A 15,597-nucleotide genomic window follows, 5' to 3' on the forward strand; every position below is an offset into this window, starting at 1 on the left:
GCCTTACACCCAATAAATAGTCTAAGCAGACCTTGAACTTTCCCAAAGACAAATGAATATATATGCCCAAGCTGAAGTATCCAGAAAATGTGTTGTGGAACTGGAGCTTGACTTAACATGGGCTTTGGAGAGTGATCAGGGGACCAGCATTACTAGACTTCCCATCTGATCCCACACATCCTGTGACGGAAGCTCAGAGCTCCCCATTTAACTCAGGGAGGTTAAATAATTTGCCCAGGTTCACACTGCTGGGAGTTAAGCTGAGGCTCAAAGCCAAGGAGGGCACTCTGGGTTAGAGAAGCAGTAGGGGCAAAGACAGGAGGCTGGGATGCAGGATACTTCTGAAAGGAGTAAGTAAATAGCTTGGCATCCAGCCATCCTTTCTGAGGGTGGCACTTCCTAGGCAGTTCCGCCCCCTGCAGATTACAACTGTGGGATAGGGTAGGGGTTCTGGGGTTCCTGGAAGGTGACTGAAGCCTGTAAGACTGGCCCTGTGCCCACTCTGTGGCTAGCATGAGCCCCTCCCAACAGTGGTGGTATGAAAGAGCCATGGCCTGAGGCTAGTTCCTGGAAGTCTAGCTGCCAACACTGTATCTATCTTCCTCCCAGACTCAGGCTACCTCTTGGCTTCAGCTGTCTGTAACATTTCTTCACCAATGTGGCCTTCAGATAGAGAGTTCTAAATTCCTGAAGTCCCAAAAGGCTATGGCCTCCTGATATCTAAGCATTCATTTCCTAGTAATAATAAACTATTTTGTTAATTTGTAATCAATTAATTTATAATTAATTTAAGGAAGAAAGGCAGCAAAAGCATGAGACCATTGGTCATATTGCATCTGTAGTCAGAAAGCAGAAATGAATTATTATTTTATGTATTAATGTTTTTATTTTATTATTTTATTTGTAGTACTGTGGATCAAACCCTTGGCTTCACACATGCTTGGCAAGAGCTCTGCTGTTGAATTACACACTTAGCCCTGCACTCACTTAATTATTTCCAATTTTTCAGGTACGGAAGTAAAAATCAGAAAGGTTGTGTTGCCCAGGCCCACACAGCCAATAGTAAATATCAAGACTGAAACATAGGTAGTAAGATTCAAGATCCTCGAAGAAAAACAAAAAATCAAGATGTGGTCCTCAGCTGGGTATGGTGCTCGAAGCCTGCAATCCTAGCACTCAGGAAACAGAGGCAGGAGCAGTGCTGGGAGGTAAAGGCCAGCCTGGGCTACATAGTGAGACACTGTGGAGAGAAGAAAAAGAAAGGAAGAAAAGAAGAGCTGGGTACGGTGGTGGCACACCTTTAATCCCAGCACTCCAGAGGCAGATGGATCTCTGAGTTTGAGGCCAGTCTGGTCTACACAGTGAGTTCCAGGACAGCCAGGACTACACAGAGAAACCATGTCTAGAAAAATTTTTTAAAAGGGCAAAAGAAAAGAAAACAACAACAAGAAGAAATAGAAAAGCTGATCCTTATTGTACGAGGACAACTATTTCTCCTAGGTTTAGTTAGAATTAAGCTCCAAGGGCTACTTTTTAAATAACTTACTTATTTCTATTTTGTGTGCATTAGTGTTCTGCCGGCACGTATGTTTGTGTGATAGTGTCTGATTCCCCTGCAACTGGAGTTACAGACAGTTGTGAGCTGCTGTATGGGTGCTGAGAATAGAACTCAGTTCCCGTGGAAAAGCAGCCAGTGCTCTTAACCGCTGAGCTATCTCTTCAGCCCCTGCAAGGGCTATATTTTTTTTTTCTGGGATATTCTCACTCTAGGCTCTGCCAGCAAGACAGAGGCCAGGGAAACTGGAGTCCCACTGGAGTCCCTGGAAAGTCTCCAGCTCTTTTAGCCTCAGAGTGTAATATCCCTTCCACCTTCAGAGTCAGTCCTCTGAGAATTCTTATCCGAGGAAAGGAACCTCCTCTAAGAAATGGGAAAATTCTATCCTCATTCAAACTGGAATACAAGGAAAATGAGTGATGATTCTGGAGATTGGACTCCACTATCTAGCCTTAGTTTATACCACCCCAACTCCTGACTTTAGCTAGTAGAGCTTCAGTATTCCCTGGTCTCAGGCGTCCTCAACCACCTCCCCCATCCGGGGCAACCGCCCAGCTCTGCTGTTTAGGATAACACCAAGCCCTCCCCCGGCCCCCTGTGGCTGCCTCCCCTTTCCGTCTGTTGAGAGAGGAAGCCAGGGGGTGGCGAGTGCAACGCTGCCGGGCACTGATAAAAAGCCAGTCCCATCCCCGCCCTCTGGGGCCACTGCGGTCACACCAGTAGGCAAGCCGGGCAAGGCAGCCAGTTCCCTGTGGGACCCATGGCCCTCCCCTGGTTCCACCTCTACCCACCCCGCCCTGCTCACCCTTCTCGGGAAGCTGGTTGCATAACCAGTGGGGTGTTTGGCAACATTGCTTGTGGCTTGACCTGATGCTGATGGTGGTGTGCACATACGTAGTGGGGGTGGGTTGGCCAGGGGTGACAAGTTAACCATTTAGGGGTGGAACAGCAAAAGTGGAAAATGTTAATATAGTAAAGTTATGTGGCCACTGTTCTATCTGTATTCTGTCTCTGCTACCTTTGTTGAAGTGGAAGAATTTTGGAGACATGAAAATCTTTTTTTTTTTTTTTTTTTTTTTTCCGAGACATGGTTTCTCTGTGTAGCCCTGGCTGACCTGGAACTCACTCTGTAGACCAGGCTGGCCTCTAACTCACAGAGATCCGCCTGCCTCTGCCTCCTGAGTGCTGGGATTAAAATCATACACTACTAATACCAGGCAAGACAGGAAAATCTTAGTCATTGTCACTTGGACAAGTCTATGCAATCTACTTAGGTGGCACTCCCCTAACACCCTGCAGATTGTAAATCAAGCAAAAGAGATTTGATGTAGCAGAACATTGACTGTGGACATAAGGAATCTGAGCGGAGGGGGCTAAAACAAATCCCCTTCTTCCTGGGGTGACTTAGAGGCAGGACACAGCCCAGAAACCACAGGACAGGGCTCTGCCTTGAGGAGGGTGAGGTAAAGTGGGGGCTAGTGCCTCAGTGGAGGCTAGCTACCAGCTTAGCTCATCGTACCTGGCCACATCTCAACAAACAGCATGTAAAGAACTTCAGATATTTCTAGGAGTCCCTACTGCCTGCAGGAGAGAAAACACCCTCCCAAGTTTGATTCTCAGAATGCCTTGTCCTTCAGCTCCTGTCAAATTTCACAGGCCTCCTTATCCCAGATCCCAGGACCTAGGAAAATGTTTACCGCTAGATGACACCCCAGCCCCTGGGGTCTTTAGGCTTATCATCTACTTGTCACCTTAAACCCACTCCAGACAGTCCAAAGTATCTGTATTTTATGCCTCACTGTACCCATACATACCTTTGCCAGAATACTCTTTTCTCCTTTCTCCACAGCCCAGATCCACTGGAAAACCCTCTCCTAAGTTTCACCAGATAGAATTTATTTATTTCCTTCCATAGTGCTTCATATAGACTTTTTGTTTTGTTTTTGAGATGGGGTCTTGTTTTGTAGCCCTGGCTGGCTTGGAACTTGCTGTATAGATCAGACTGGTCTGGAAATGGGCAATGTTTTTTTTTTTTTTTTTTTTTCCTTTGCTCCATGACTGCTGGGCTTATAACCATATGCCACCACATCCAGCATTTTTATTTTTGAATAAAAATAAAATTTTTGAATAAACAGTCTTTCATTATGTGTTACATGCTGACCTGAAACTCACTATGTAGCCCAGGTTGGCCTGGAAATCTCTGTCCTCCTGCCCCTGCCTCCCAAGCACTGGGTTTTTAGGCATGTGCCATCATGTCCACTGGCTATAGATCTTATTGTGTGTGAGAACACAGACTGTCTTAGTCATATTTATGTTTCTGGAGTAGAAAATAAATATTTTTGAATGAATAAGGGCTAAGGTCTATGTTGTCTATAGAGGTATCTGAAATGCCACACTGTGTTCATAGACTATCTGTGACCCAACATTGTATAATCAACTGCATGTTTGACTGTCATGACCTCTTATCCCCTCTGAGGACCTGAATAAGTATGCATGTATGTGACCTAGATTCAGTCCCATACCAAGCCCTGAGCCCACATCCAGCATGCAGGAAAGTCACTGGATTGCCTTCTGTCTCACAGAAACCATGAAGTAAAGGTGAGTGCCTGCCATCAGGATGGAACGCAGAGCACCCAGCCTTGGGTCTGGCTGGGCACGAGCAATCTCAGCCATGCTAGTGTGATGGGAGGCTCCTTGTGGTAACAACACTGCATCATTACTTGCTTGACTTTGTTGCCAGATTGTGGAGGATGCTGGGGAGAACTGGAGTGGACAAAGAGGAGGTGTTTGTGAAGGACATTAAAGGGTTCCCAGCAGCTGCTTTTCATGCTCCAGGACAGAATATTCCCATTATTCTAATACAATCCTATTGGAAGTTCTGATAGAATGATAGCTCTGCCTTGAGGTAGCACTCACCTGCTTCCTGCCTATTTTATTAGTGTATGTGTGTGTATGTGTGTGTGTGTGTGTGTGTGTGTGTGTGTGTGTGTGTGTGAGAGAGAGAGAGAGAGAGAGAGAGAGAGAGAGAGAGAGAGAGAGAGAGAGAGACCTGGAACTCACTATGTAGCTAAGGATGGCCTTGAACTACTGATCTTGTTTCCTCCACCTCCTGAGTTCCAGGGTTATAGATCTTTTGTCAAACACCCAGCTTGCTTCTGCTCTGTAAATGTTTCCAGATTAACTTGAATATCAGTGAGGAAAATAATAGAGAAAAAGTATAAGCTGCGCCAGTCAGAACTGAAGTTAAACCAAAAAGACGTGTTCCTTTGAGCTGAAAGTTGCTAAAGTGGGCACAGTGAGCATGCCTATAACTCCAGCACTCCACAGGTGAAAGCAGAGCAGTTAGGAGCTCAAAGTCATTCTTGGCCACAAAGCCAGTTTTGGGCTGGCCTTGGCTATACCATCTCAAAAGACCCCATCACAAAACAACTGAAAACTACTAACACTGGGAGGAAGGCAGACTTTCCTTCTAGAGAGAACTACTTGGCCTGTGACTTGGAGGCAGAAGGATGAGAGATTTCTGGGAGGACACACTAGTTTGATACAGAACTGTTGTGTATCTGGGACGAATCTAATGTACACATGTGTCCTGCCCTGGAAGAAAGGATCTCTTTTAGGGAGACTAATAATCACCCAAGAGGACAGCCTCCCACCTAAGGACCTCCCACCCCCATACACTTTGGCAATAAATAAATAAACGTGGCCACAAAAGAAGTCTTTGTCTTAGAGCATCTAAGGCTGGGGAGAGGGAGGTGGAGAGAAAGCTACACATTAAAGAGGACCTCTAAGCAGCCGGCGGCCCTTCATCCTCAAAATAACGCTCTTAGAGCCCAGTCTTTCTAGAAGCGAAGCTGTCGCCCTAAGCAAATTGGACTCAGACACCTGATCCTCACTGTCTGCGGCCCTCTGCCTTGCTATGACTCAGTTTCCCTATCTGTCCCTAAGAGCCACCACCTGGGAAAAGGAGAAGGCTGCTGACTGTGTTTAAGTTTAGGGGTCACTTGTGAGTGGAGCATCAGCTGGGAAGTCAGGACAGGGAGCGCACAGTCCTGGACCAGCTGGAGAGGGCCAAGAGCTTGTGAGCCCCGGGTGCCCCCGTGGCCTTAGAGAGGCGGGGGCAGGGTGCAGGCAGAAACCACACCGGGCTCAAGTTTCCTCTCTTGGCCAGAAGGGGCAGGAGGAGAGGAGGGCCACGGGGAAAGGGAACGGTTGGAGGAAGCACTGTAACTCCGGCCGAGGGCTTCGGTGAGTTACCGAGAGACCGCCGGTGCACAGCTTCTACCCGGGCCAACCGGTGCTCCTTGCCCAGCCATGGCCCGGGGGCGGGGCCCGGCCCTTGGCGGCGCTCAGAGGCAGCGCTCAGCGCCCCGGAGGTGTCAGCTCTGACCCAGCCTCCCAGGGACACTACCAGCAGCCTCATCTCTCTCCTCACCCGGCTTGGAATCCGCCACAGGTGCCTGAAAGGCGAGTAGGGGGAGGGAGCCCTCAGTGGCATCTGAGGAGGGCAGGCTGGGCAGGTGGAGGAGATACAGAGAGGAATACCTAACTTTCTGTCTGGATGTTTCTAAGACATCTTCCAAGACTGGCCCTGGTGTAGGAAACTAATAACTTTGGAGTAATACTACTTGGAGATACTTTGGAGATAACTTTGGATGGCTTCCTGGCTGTTCTGGGATCCTTGGGGTGGGAGGTTGTGAATGGGGAGCACACAGTGCTTTCTTGGGGCACCCTGGAGGAGCAGGGGAGTAACCAGGGGGAACCCTTCTATTGGCCTGTTGTCTGGAGGAGCTTGTAGGCTCCAGTAATATGGTGCCACCATGTCCCCTTCCCCACTGCATTCTGCAGCTCCAGCCATTTGAGATTTGGGCAAAACTTAGGAACTGTAGATAGATATTGGATATCTGAATTTCGGAGAAGCCTTGCTACAGCAAAGGTGGGGTGGTTGGCCGGGAGGAGCTGTTCTTGCTCCTCTTCCTCTCCAGTCCTGGGGCAGTGGAGCTAAGCTGGATCTGTAAAGAGGAGGGTGTCTAACAAAGTGTAGATGCTTCTGTGGGACTTCTTGGTTGCTTGTAGCTGGAGGTTGACATGCTGTGGGAGAGAAAGAGAGCTACCAGATCTGTTGGATGCAGCCTCCATTTATTGCTTCCAAAGAACCAGAGTTTGGGTTCTAGGGATAAAATCACAGGAGAGCAGAAACTTGTTCCCTTTTCTTTGTTCCCAAGCATTCCCAAGTGTGCTCCTAGGGGACTGAGCTTTCCTGGCTCAAATCTTTTTCTCTTCCTTCTTCATTCTATTGGTTTCTCGATTTCACCTCTCTCTGCCTCTCCCTCTTGGGAAGTTTTCCCTGATCTTTGTAACTAGGTTGCTTACCTGCTAATCTACACACCAAGTTTTACTCATGTCTCCCCAAACCTTCCATTGTTTGTGTTGACACTAGGAGAGGTGGAGTTACCTAATAAGCCTCCATAAAGCACCCTGGGGCAAGCTCCCTATCAAAGAAGTGAAAAGTCCCAGGTTAGCCATGGAAGGTAAAATGTCTTCCTCTCTCACCTCTCCAAATGATCCTGTATCCTTAGTCAGAAAGCTTCATATTCTATAAAGTCCTAGGGATCATGAGAAGACCTTTGGAGAATTCTAGGGATGTAGCTTAGTGGTAGAGTGCTGGCCTGGCATATTCAAGGCTCTGGGTTGGTCTGGAGAGAGGCCAGCAGGGAGGGAAGGAGGAGGGGAGGGAGAGAGAGGGAAGGGAGGAGGAAGAAAAAAGTGGGTAGGACCACCAGGATGAAAGGGGAAGGAAGGATGGAAGGATGGAGGTTAGTTTCTGCAGTTGGTTCAAATTCTACCTGATTCACAGTGCTTAGCACTAAAGAGAATAACTAGCCCAGTGGATTCAGTGATTATATGACTGAAGATGAGGTCTAAACTGTAAAACAAGAGCTGCTTTTGCTAAAGACAAGGGCCCCTGAAAGCCTAGCTCAGTTCCCTGTCTCTTTTCAGTACTCTCTTTGGTGTTCTATTTGAACATGTCTGGCTCCTAGTCTGTCCTTTGGGCTGCAAGCTTGCTGGTCCTCTGAAAGGCAGGCTCCCAACACCCAAAGGGCCTATGCCTGGTGCAAAAGATGGTCCAGTGGTTTCCTTTATGAACCTCTGCCCAGCCTCCAGCCTCTTCCTGCTCCCTCTACCCTCTCAATTTTTTTTTTAAATCCTAAGAAGAGGGAGGAGACCCACTTCCAGGTCTTCAGGGGAAAAGACTGATAGCTAGGCACCACCTGGAGTCTAGCCTTGCCTGGGGTCAAAGTTCGCAGTTAGATGAAGACTATAGAACATTTGCTATTCACTTTCTTTGTGGTCTTTCTTGAAAATTCATCTATTTGTGTTTCTTGAGGCAAGATTGGCCTGTGTGTGAAAATGTCTAGGACATTTGTTGAAATACTTATTCTTAGTATCTGCACATGAATTCAGTTCAGCAGGCCTGGATGGCCTTCAGGTATGTTTTCCATATACCCCAAGTGAATATGGTGCACAGTAAGATTTGTGGCTCTGACTAGATGCAGTCTGCTCCCTCTCATAGCAGTGAGGTCCTCTAGTCCTGTCTTCATTTAATTGGAGACTATGATGCAATTTGTTCAAGGTCATGAATCTTGAAGAGTAGAGAACCTTGCCTTCTAGGGCAAGATCTTTGTATTGCTGCTCAGATTCAGACCCAGGAAGAGAGGAAAAACAAAGAGAGGAAAAAAAGTGGGTGAAGAACTATGAGGCAATAGTCATAGTCCCTGCCCACCCCCAAACTCCTTCTCCATTCACTCTGTCTTTGGGCAATTTCCGCCAGAACCTGGGTGGGGAGGGTGGAGTTCCGGTGTTGAAATGGCATCCTGGACAGACATAAACACCCCACCCATTCTACCCATTGGTCAAAGGCCTGCACCTATACCAACTCCCATTTCTGGAGATGGCAATATAGCAGGAGGGTGAGGGCTAGGCCTCAGGCAGACCAGCTGAAAAAAGGACACTTGGAGCCAGGTGGTGGTGGTGGTGGTGCACTCCTTTAATCCCAGCACTTAGGAGGCAGAGGCAGGCAGATCTATGAGTTTGAGGCCAGCCTGGTCTGCAGAGTGAGTTCCAGGACAGCCAGGACTGTTTCACAGAGAAACCCTGTCTCGAAACCCCCCTACCCCCCAAAAAGGTAGTGACTATACATTTTGTGGTAGGTGCAAGAGAGGATTCCATAGTGAATAGCAGGAATGGGCTATTCTTCTGGTGGGTGATGTAAAGTCATACAATACAATTTTAGGTCATCCAGCCCCATCCTCTGTTCTTCTGTAAGGTTTCCTTTATTTATATGGTGTGTAGTGTAGATGTGCATGCTTGTACATGCTGTGCTGTGTCTGGCCCTGAGAGATCAGGAGAACCTTGCCAAGTCTACTTGGAATCTATTGTTAGACACAGAGAGAGCCGATTCAGATAGAGATGGGTATGGGGAATACGGAGGTAGGATGAAGAGAGGGATGGACCAAGAGGAGATAATGAAAGCAAGACTAAGAGTTTGCAGAGAACTGTCCAAGCAGCAAGGAATTCTTCCAGTTCAAGTTGTCTAACTCCTTGGCTTTATAACTGGGAGAACTGACCAGGAGCAGTGAGATGGCTTGCCCAGCTACCAGACTGCTGCTTTGTGGCAGTACTCAAGCTAGAGCCCAGATTAAAAGAAGAGGGGCTGAAGGGTTGGCAGTACTTGAGGGCCCCAAAAGGTATTTCCCAGAAGAGAAAAGGGTATGAGACATCATGGGAACTTGCTAAGGTAGACTGCCTATACAGGTGTGGGTTGTGGACAGCCCATACCTAGGGAACCAAAGGGGCCTAGAAAGCAGCAAGGGATATGATCAGGTTCCAACCTGCCACTTATCAGCTTGGGCCTCAGTGTCTGCCTCCTACCCCTTAAAAGGTCTTTGTGAAGCCCAGTCTGATATGCTATGCTTATAAAACGCCAGCACAATTCTTGACAAATGCTTGCTAAGTCTTTGCTGTGTGTTGATCTTGGAAGAGAAAGGAGCCATGGTCACGTAGGGTGGGGCATGGCCAAATGACCTGGTTGGGATACAGGGTAGAGGTCCAGTGTCTCCTGGAGCCCATTCCTCCTCTGCCTCTGCTGCCTGCAGCTGATAAACCTCTTATCTGGCCCAGGCAGAGGAGCCCAGAGTAAGGATGGGAGTAGAGGGCAGGGCTGCTATCACCAGCAGGCCTGGACCCTATCTAAGACAGGGGAGGGGCTGTCTGCCTGCACTTCCCACAACACACTCCCTGGGGATCCCCAAGCACTCACATCTTGGGAGGAAAGGAAAGGGCTGAAATGCTAGGCATGGTGGCACATGCCTCAGATTCCAGCACTTGGGAGGCAGAGGCAGGCAGATCCCTGTGAGTTAGAGGCCAGCCTGGACTACAGAGCAAGTTCCAGGACAGCCAGGGTTACATAGTAAGACCCTGTTTCAAACAATGAAACTGAGGACACAAGACTAAGACATGGGTGACTCTTGATGTTTCCCCCAGAATGGAAAAGAAAACCTCAATCTCAAAAACTCAGAAGACTGGATTTTGCCACTGACAGGAATACCATTTTTAGAGAGTAAGAGAAGACATCTTGTCTGAGAAAAAGTAAAGATGCCTACTGTGTGCCCAGAGGACTGACTATGGCCAGAGCAGGTGAGGTAGAGAGTACTCCACAGAAAAGAACTTTTCAGTTCCTAGGGTGGTTGATGGTCCTGGCATGAGTGAACCACTGACACCGTTCCTTTCTTCTGGGGATTCTGCACAGGGACAGGATAAACTTTTGATTTGGCAGAAGTAGCTCTAACTCTTCCTTCCTTCCACACAGGTTGCTGGAGCCCTTTGAGCTTTGGGGGAACCAGGGCCAGCAGCTGGCACAGTAGGATGCCCCCGTGTCCTCCTCAGCAGAACAGGAACAGGTTGTCACAGCTGCCTATTGGGGAGCTGGGCGAGATGGAACTGACTTGGCAAGAGATCATGTCCATTACTGAGCTGCAGGTGAGTATGGGGTAGACACTGCGGAGGTAGGGGCTCTGGCCTGGCCAGAAACGGAGAGCAGAGGGGGGCAATGTGGAACATGGAGTGGGGGCAGGGCAGGGGAGAGGGGAGGATCTGGCTCGCGGTATGGGCTCCTGTCCAGCTGCTCTGCTCACATTTCTACCACCCTCTTCTCTGGCCCTCTTTTTTATTTTCTTCTCATCCGATCTTCCTCTCTTCCAGCACTGCCCATCTTCCCTCATTACCACCCCGCACCCTTAGCAACGAGCTCCTTTCCTCCAGGTAGCAGAGACTTAGTTAAAGGGCCTCAGAGAGGGGAGCGAGACTCTGCCGGGGTCCTCTCCTCCCGAATGTTGGACAAAGGGGTGTCTGTTGGTCTAACAATGGCACCTTTGTCCCCAGCTGGGCTTGGGCAGGATAGCTCTCCTACCTAAGTTGGGGGCCTTGTTTGTAACATGTGTTCTCCTCTTCACTGCACCTGGGCCTGGACAGAGGGCTAGCCCCCAGCCTGGGCTCTGTGCCTACCCCACCTCAGGCCTCCTGATGTCCTCAGGATCTGCCCTAGACCCTCTTCCCACATACCAGCTCCCTCTGCTGGGCACCCAGGAAATGGCGAGGTCCTGAACTTGACCTTTTGACCCTAGATAACCACAGCAGGAAAAGGGTTCTGAGGATCCATCTAGGATAATAATGGCCTTGTCTTCCTAAAGAGAGTAAAGGAACAGGAGCTATTTGGCCCAGTAAGAGCTTCTCCTGAGGAGGAGACTGTAACCACTTCAATGTGAGGTTCTTCTCTGAGGTCTCACCACAGGGACTTTTATTCCTGCTTAAACTGCTCTTCTTCCTCCTCCCTACTTTTTCTTTTCTTTTTTTCTTTTTTTTGTTTGTTTTTTTGAGACAGGGTTTCTCTGTGTACCCCTGGCTGTCCTGGAACTCACTCTGCAGATCAGGGTGGCCTCGAACTCAGAGATCTTGGCTCCCTCTGCCTCCCGAGTGCTATGATTAAAGATGTGTGCTACCATGCCCAGCTTCTTTCTTTTTCCCAGACAGGGACTCACTATGTAGCCCTGGAGTTTGCTATGTATACCAGGATGGCCTTGAACTCAGAGAGATACACCTGCCCCTGTCCCCTATGTGCTTGGATTAAGGGCCTCTTGATTTTATTTATTTCATGTACATTCCTGTTTTTGCGTGCATGTATGTCTGTGTGAAGGTGTTAGATCCCCTGAAACTGGAGTTACAGACAGATCTGAGCTGCCATGTGGGTGCTGGGAATTCAACCCAGGTCCTCTGGAAGAGTAGCTACTGCTCTTAACCGCTGAGCCAACTCTTCAGCGCCTCTCTTGATTTTTTTTGAAACAGGGTCTTACACAGCCCTGTCTGGCCTTGTACTTGCTATGTAGCCAAGACTGACCTTAAACTCCTGACTCTCCTGTTTCCACATCTCGAATGCTGGTATTGTAAGCCGGTGCCACCATGCCAGCAAGCTGCTTTATTCTTGAAACAACTTCATTAACACTATGCAAGAAGCTTCCACTGTTTTTTGTTTTTCAAGACAGGGTTTCTCTGTGTATAGTCCTTGCTGTTCCAGAACTTGCTTTTTGACCATGCTATCCTGGAACTTGGGATACTGGCCTGCCTCTGCCTCCTGAGAGCTGGGATTAAAGGCATGTGCCACCACCACCCATGATAGTCTATCTAACCTTTTTTGTGTCTTTCTTTGCAGGGTCTAAATGTTCCGAGTGAGCCATCCTTTGAGCCCCAAGTTCCCACCCCATACCCTGGACCATTGCCACCTCCAACATACTGCCCCTGTTCAGTTCACCCAGATGCAGGCTTCTCCCTGACCCTACCACCTTATGAGCTCTCAGCACCTACTCCTCATGTCCCAGACCTCCCATACTCCTATGGCAACATGGCTATACCAGCGTCAAAGCCACTCACCCTTTCAGGCCTGCTCAATGAGCCCCTTCCAGATCCCTTAGCTCTTCTGGACATTGGGCTGCCAGTGGGGCCACCCAAGCCCCAAGAAGACCCAGAATCCGACTCAGGATTATCCCTCAATTACAGTGATGCGGAATCTCTTGAGCTAGAGGGTGCAGAGGCTGGCAGGCGGAGGAGCGAGTATGTGGACATGTACCCTGTGGAGTACCCTTACTCCCATATGCCCAACTCCTTGGCCCACCCCAACTATACTTTGCCGCCCACTGAGACACCCTTGGCCTTAGAGTCATCCTCTGGCCCTGTGCGGGCTAAACCTGCTGTCAGGGGGGAGGCGGGGAGTCGTGATGAGCGGCGGGCCCTAGCCATGAAGATTCCCTTCCCTACGGACAAGATCGTCAACTTGCCTGTGGATGACTTTAATGAGCTGCTAGCGCAGTACCCTCTAACAGAGAGCCAGCTGGCTCTAGTCCGGGACATCCGACGGCGGGGCAAGAACAAGGTGGCAGCCCAGAATTGTCGCAAGAGAAAACTGGAAACCATTGTGCAGCTGGAGCAGGAGCTGGAGCGCCTGGGCAGTGAAAGAGAGCGGCTTCTCAGAGCCCGAGGGGAAGCGGACCGCACTCTGGAGGTCATGCGCCAACAGCTGGCAGAGCTGTACCATGACATTTTCCAGCATCTTCGGGATGAATCTGGCAACAGTTATTCACCAGAGGAATATGTACTCCAACAGGCTGCTGATGGGGCCATCTTTCTGGTACCCCGTGGGGCCAAGATGGAGGCCACGGAGTGAGCTGGCCTAGAGACTAACAATGGTGCTAGGGCCTCCCCTCATTCTCTTCTGATAAAGGTACTCCCCAACCCCAGGACTCACAAGGCACCGAGTTCTCCAGACCAAAAGAGGGTAGATGCCACCTTAGCATTTGGTCTTTCCAAGGTGTGTTCAGTGAGGTTCACCTGGAGGCCAGGTGAGTGCTGGCTTCCTAGGCCCCAAGCCTCCACCTCTTGTCTAAGCTTTGGTCCATAAAGAGCTGTGTGGAAATAAGCTTTCCATTGTGTCTTCCTTCTTGAGGGTGATGGAGCTATCTCAGGAATCACTGCTTGCTGAAGGGAAATCCTGAGCTCATTTTAAGTACACATAAAAATTGGGGAATGAGCAATGTGACAATCTATCCACCTTCACACCCCCTTCTAGTCAGAAGCCACAGATGCTTGAGGAACCCCACAGTCCTTGGTGGCCCCCAATTCATGACAGGAGCTGTCAGAGGGCTGCATCCTCATGTAAAGTCTGCTCAGTCTCTAGAGCACACATAAACACAAACGCCTTTAGTTCTCTCCTGCTCACCTCACCCTGGGTCTGATAGGCCCGAGATCGGAAGACCAAGGGACTGTTCTTGATTGGAATGAGATTACTCTACATTCAAGTGTGTATTCTTGCACAACTTTTTTTTTTTTTTTTTTTTTTTTTTGGTTTTTCGAGACAGGGTTTCTCTGTGTAGCTTTGCGCCTTTTCCTGGAACTCTCTTGGTAGCCCAGGCTGGCCTCGAACTCACAGAGATCCGCCTGGCTCTGCCTCCCGAGTGCTGGGATTAAAGGCGTGCGCCACCACCGCCCGGCCTCTTGCACAACTTTTTAAACTGAGCCTAGAACCTCTAGAATGCTAAGCAAGCGATGGGGCTACAACCCAGCTCTCCCTGGTTGTGAGAGAAATGCTGTCCAAGTCATGCTGGGGGGTGGGGGTGGCTATCATTTCTACCCTTCTAGATTTGAGACAGGGTCTTACTATGTAGGCATGTCAGCCACCAATTCATAAAGTTCCATTTGCCTGTCTCCAAAGTGTGGGATTAAGTGTGTACCACCATACCCAGCCCACCCACCTTTTTTTTAAATATTCATTTTGTGTATGATTCAATCAATGTATGTACCATAATCATGCAGGAGCCTATGAAGGTCAGAAGGTGTTCCCTTGAAGGAGTTTAGAGTGCTGGGAACTGAAACCCTGTCCTCCGTCACTCTCACATAGGCAGGGTTCCACATAACAGGATGGCCTTGTACCTGTGTAGTAGAAAAATGACCTTGAGCACCTAGTCTTCCTTTTGCTACCTCACAAGGGCTGAGATGCTGTATGCTAACCCAGCTCAGGAACTACCTTGTCTTTTCTTTCATTTGGAAACACAACTGTGTTCTGGAGGCAAAGGCAAAGAGATTTTAGGACAGCCAAGTATACAGTGATTTTCTTAGAAAACTAGGTTGGCCTCAAACTCAGAAGTCCAAGCATCCTCTTGCCTCCCTATCAAATCTCCCTAGCAGCACCCAATTTCTTTGGCTGTTTTTCCAGTCATAGCTCTTTTATTTTCATTTTATCTCCAGTCTGTCCATTTATTGCCTTTTTCCTAAGAAAAACTGGTAGACCTAAGAGATGAAGGACATAAGGGAAATACAGAAATCTTGATGCTTGTAGATCTTAACTGTGCTTGCTAATCTGGGATTTTTGTCAGCTCTTGGCCTAGCAAGATTTTCCTTCTATGTAAACTCACAAAAAGCAGTATGAATGTATAGTGGCCCAAGCCTATATTCCCAGCACTAAGAGGTAAGGGATTGTTCCATATTTTTACATGTATCTATATCTAAATATCTGTATGTATAATTTCAGTTTAGCCAAGGATACTCTTCACATTTAAGTGCCCTCCACCAAGAAAATAAAAATTTTTATAAGGGTCTCATAGCCTCATCTGGGCTGGACATTAGTTCCTAAACTGGGGTTAGTGTGCACTACCCAGTTCTGTCATCTCTAGAACACTTTTAACCCTCACAACTATCTCTAAATTCCCCATCAAGTTTTAGGTTTCTTACATCAGAACCCAAACATGCAACAGGTTTGCACCCCACACCTACCCCATAGAGATGGTCAGTTTATCCTTGCCAGGTTCTCAGGGACATTCTATGACCAGTTTATTCACAATGCACCAATATACATGCATCCAAAATATAACTTAAGGGTCAAAGAAACTCCAGTTAGAAATGACTCAGACTTGTGTGCTAAAAAAAGTCCCATATTCCCCAAA

General features: G+C 48.5%; 1 protein-coding gene across 1 annotated transcript; it reads left to right on the forward strand.

The window, feature by feature from the left end:
• The first annotated feature begins 10,427 nt into the window (after positions 1 to 10,427).
• Nfe2 (nuclear factor, erythroid 2) lies at positions 10,428 to 13,566 on the forward strand. The gene is made up of 2 exons (XM_059247762.1): positions 10,428 to 10,591; positions 12,318 to 13,566. Exons 1-2 carry the CDS (start codon positions 10,478 to 10,480, stop codon positions 13,323 to 13,325), a joined length of 1,122 nt encoding a protein of 373 aa, XP_059103745.1. The 5' UTR covers positions 10,428 to 10,477; the 3' UTR covers positions 13,326 to 13,566.
• Positions 13,567 to 15,597: the final 2,031 nt, after the last annotated feature.

The sequence above is a fragment of the Peromyscus eremicus genome, chromosome 20 (genome assembly GCF_949786415.1).
Source record: "Peromyscus eremicus chromosome 20, PerEre_H2_v1, whole genome shotgun sequence".
Taxonomy (NCBI): Eukaryota; Metazoa; Chordata; class Mammalia; order Rodentia; family Cricetidae; genus Peromyscus; species Peromyscus eremicus.

Excerpts from the sequence above, each read along its gene's own strand:
- Nfe2 (XM_059247762.1), top strand. The coding sequence starts at position 10,478 with ATGCCCCCGTGTCCTCCTCAGCAGAACAGGAACAGGTTGTCACAGCTG. Across the intron at positions 10,592-12,317 it reads TGTCCATTACTGAGCTGCAG|GGTCTAAATGTTCCGAGTGA; the intron begins GTGAGTATGGGG and ends CTTTCTTTGCAG.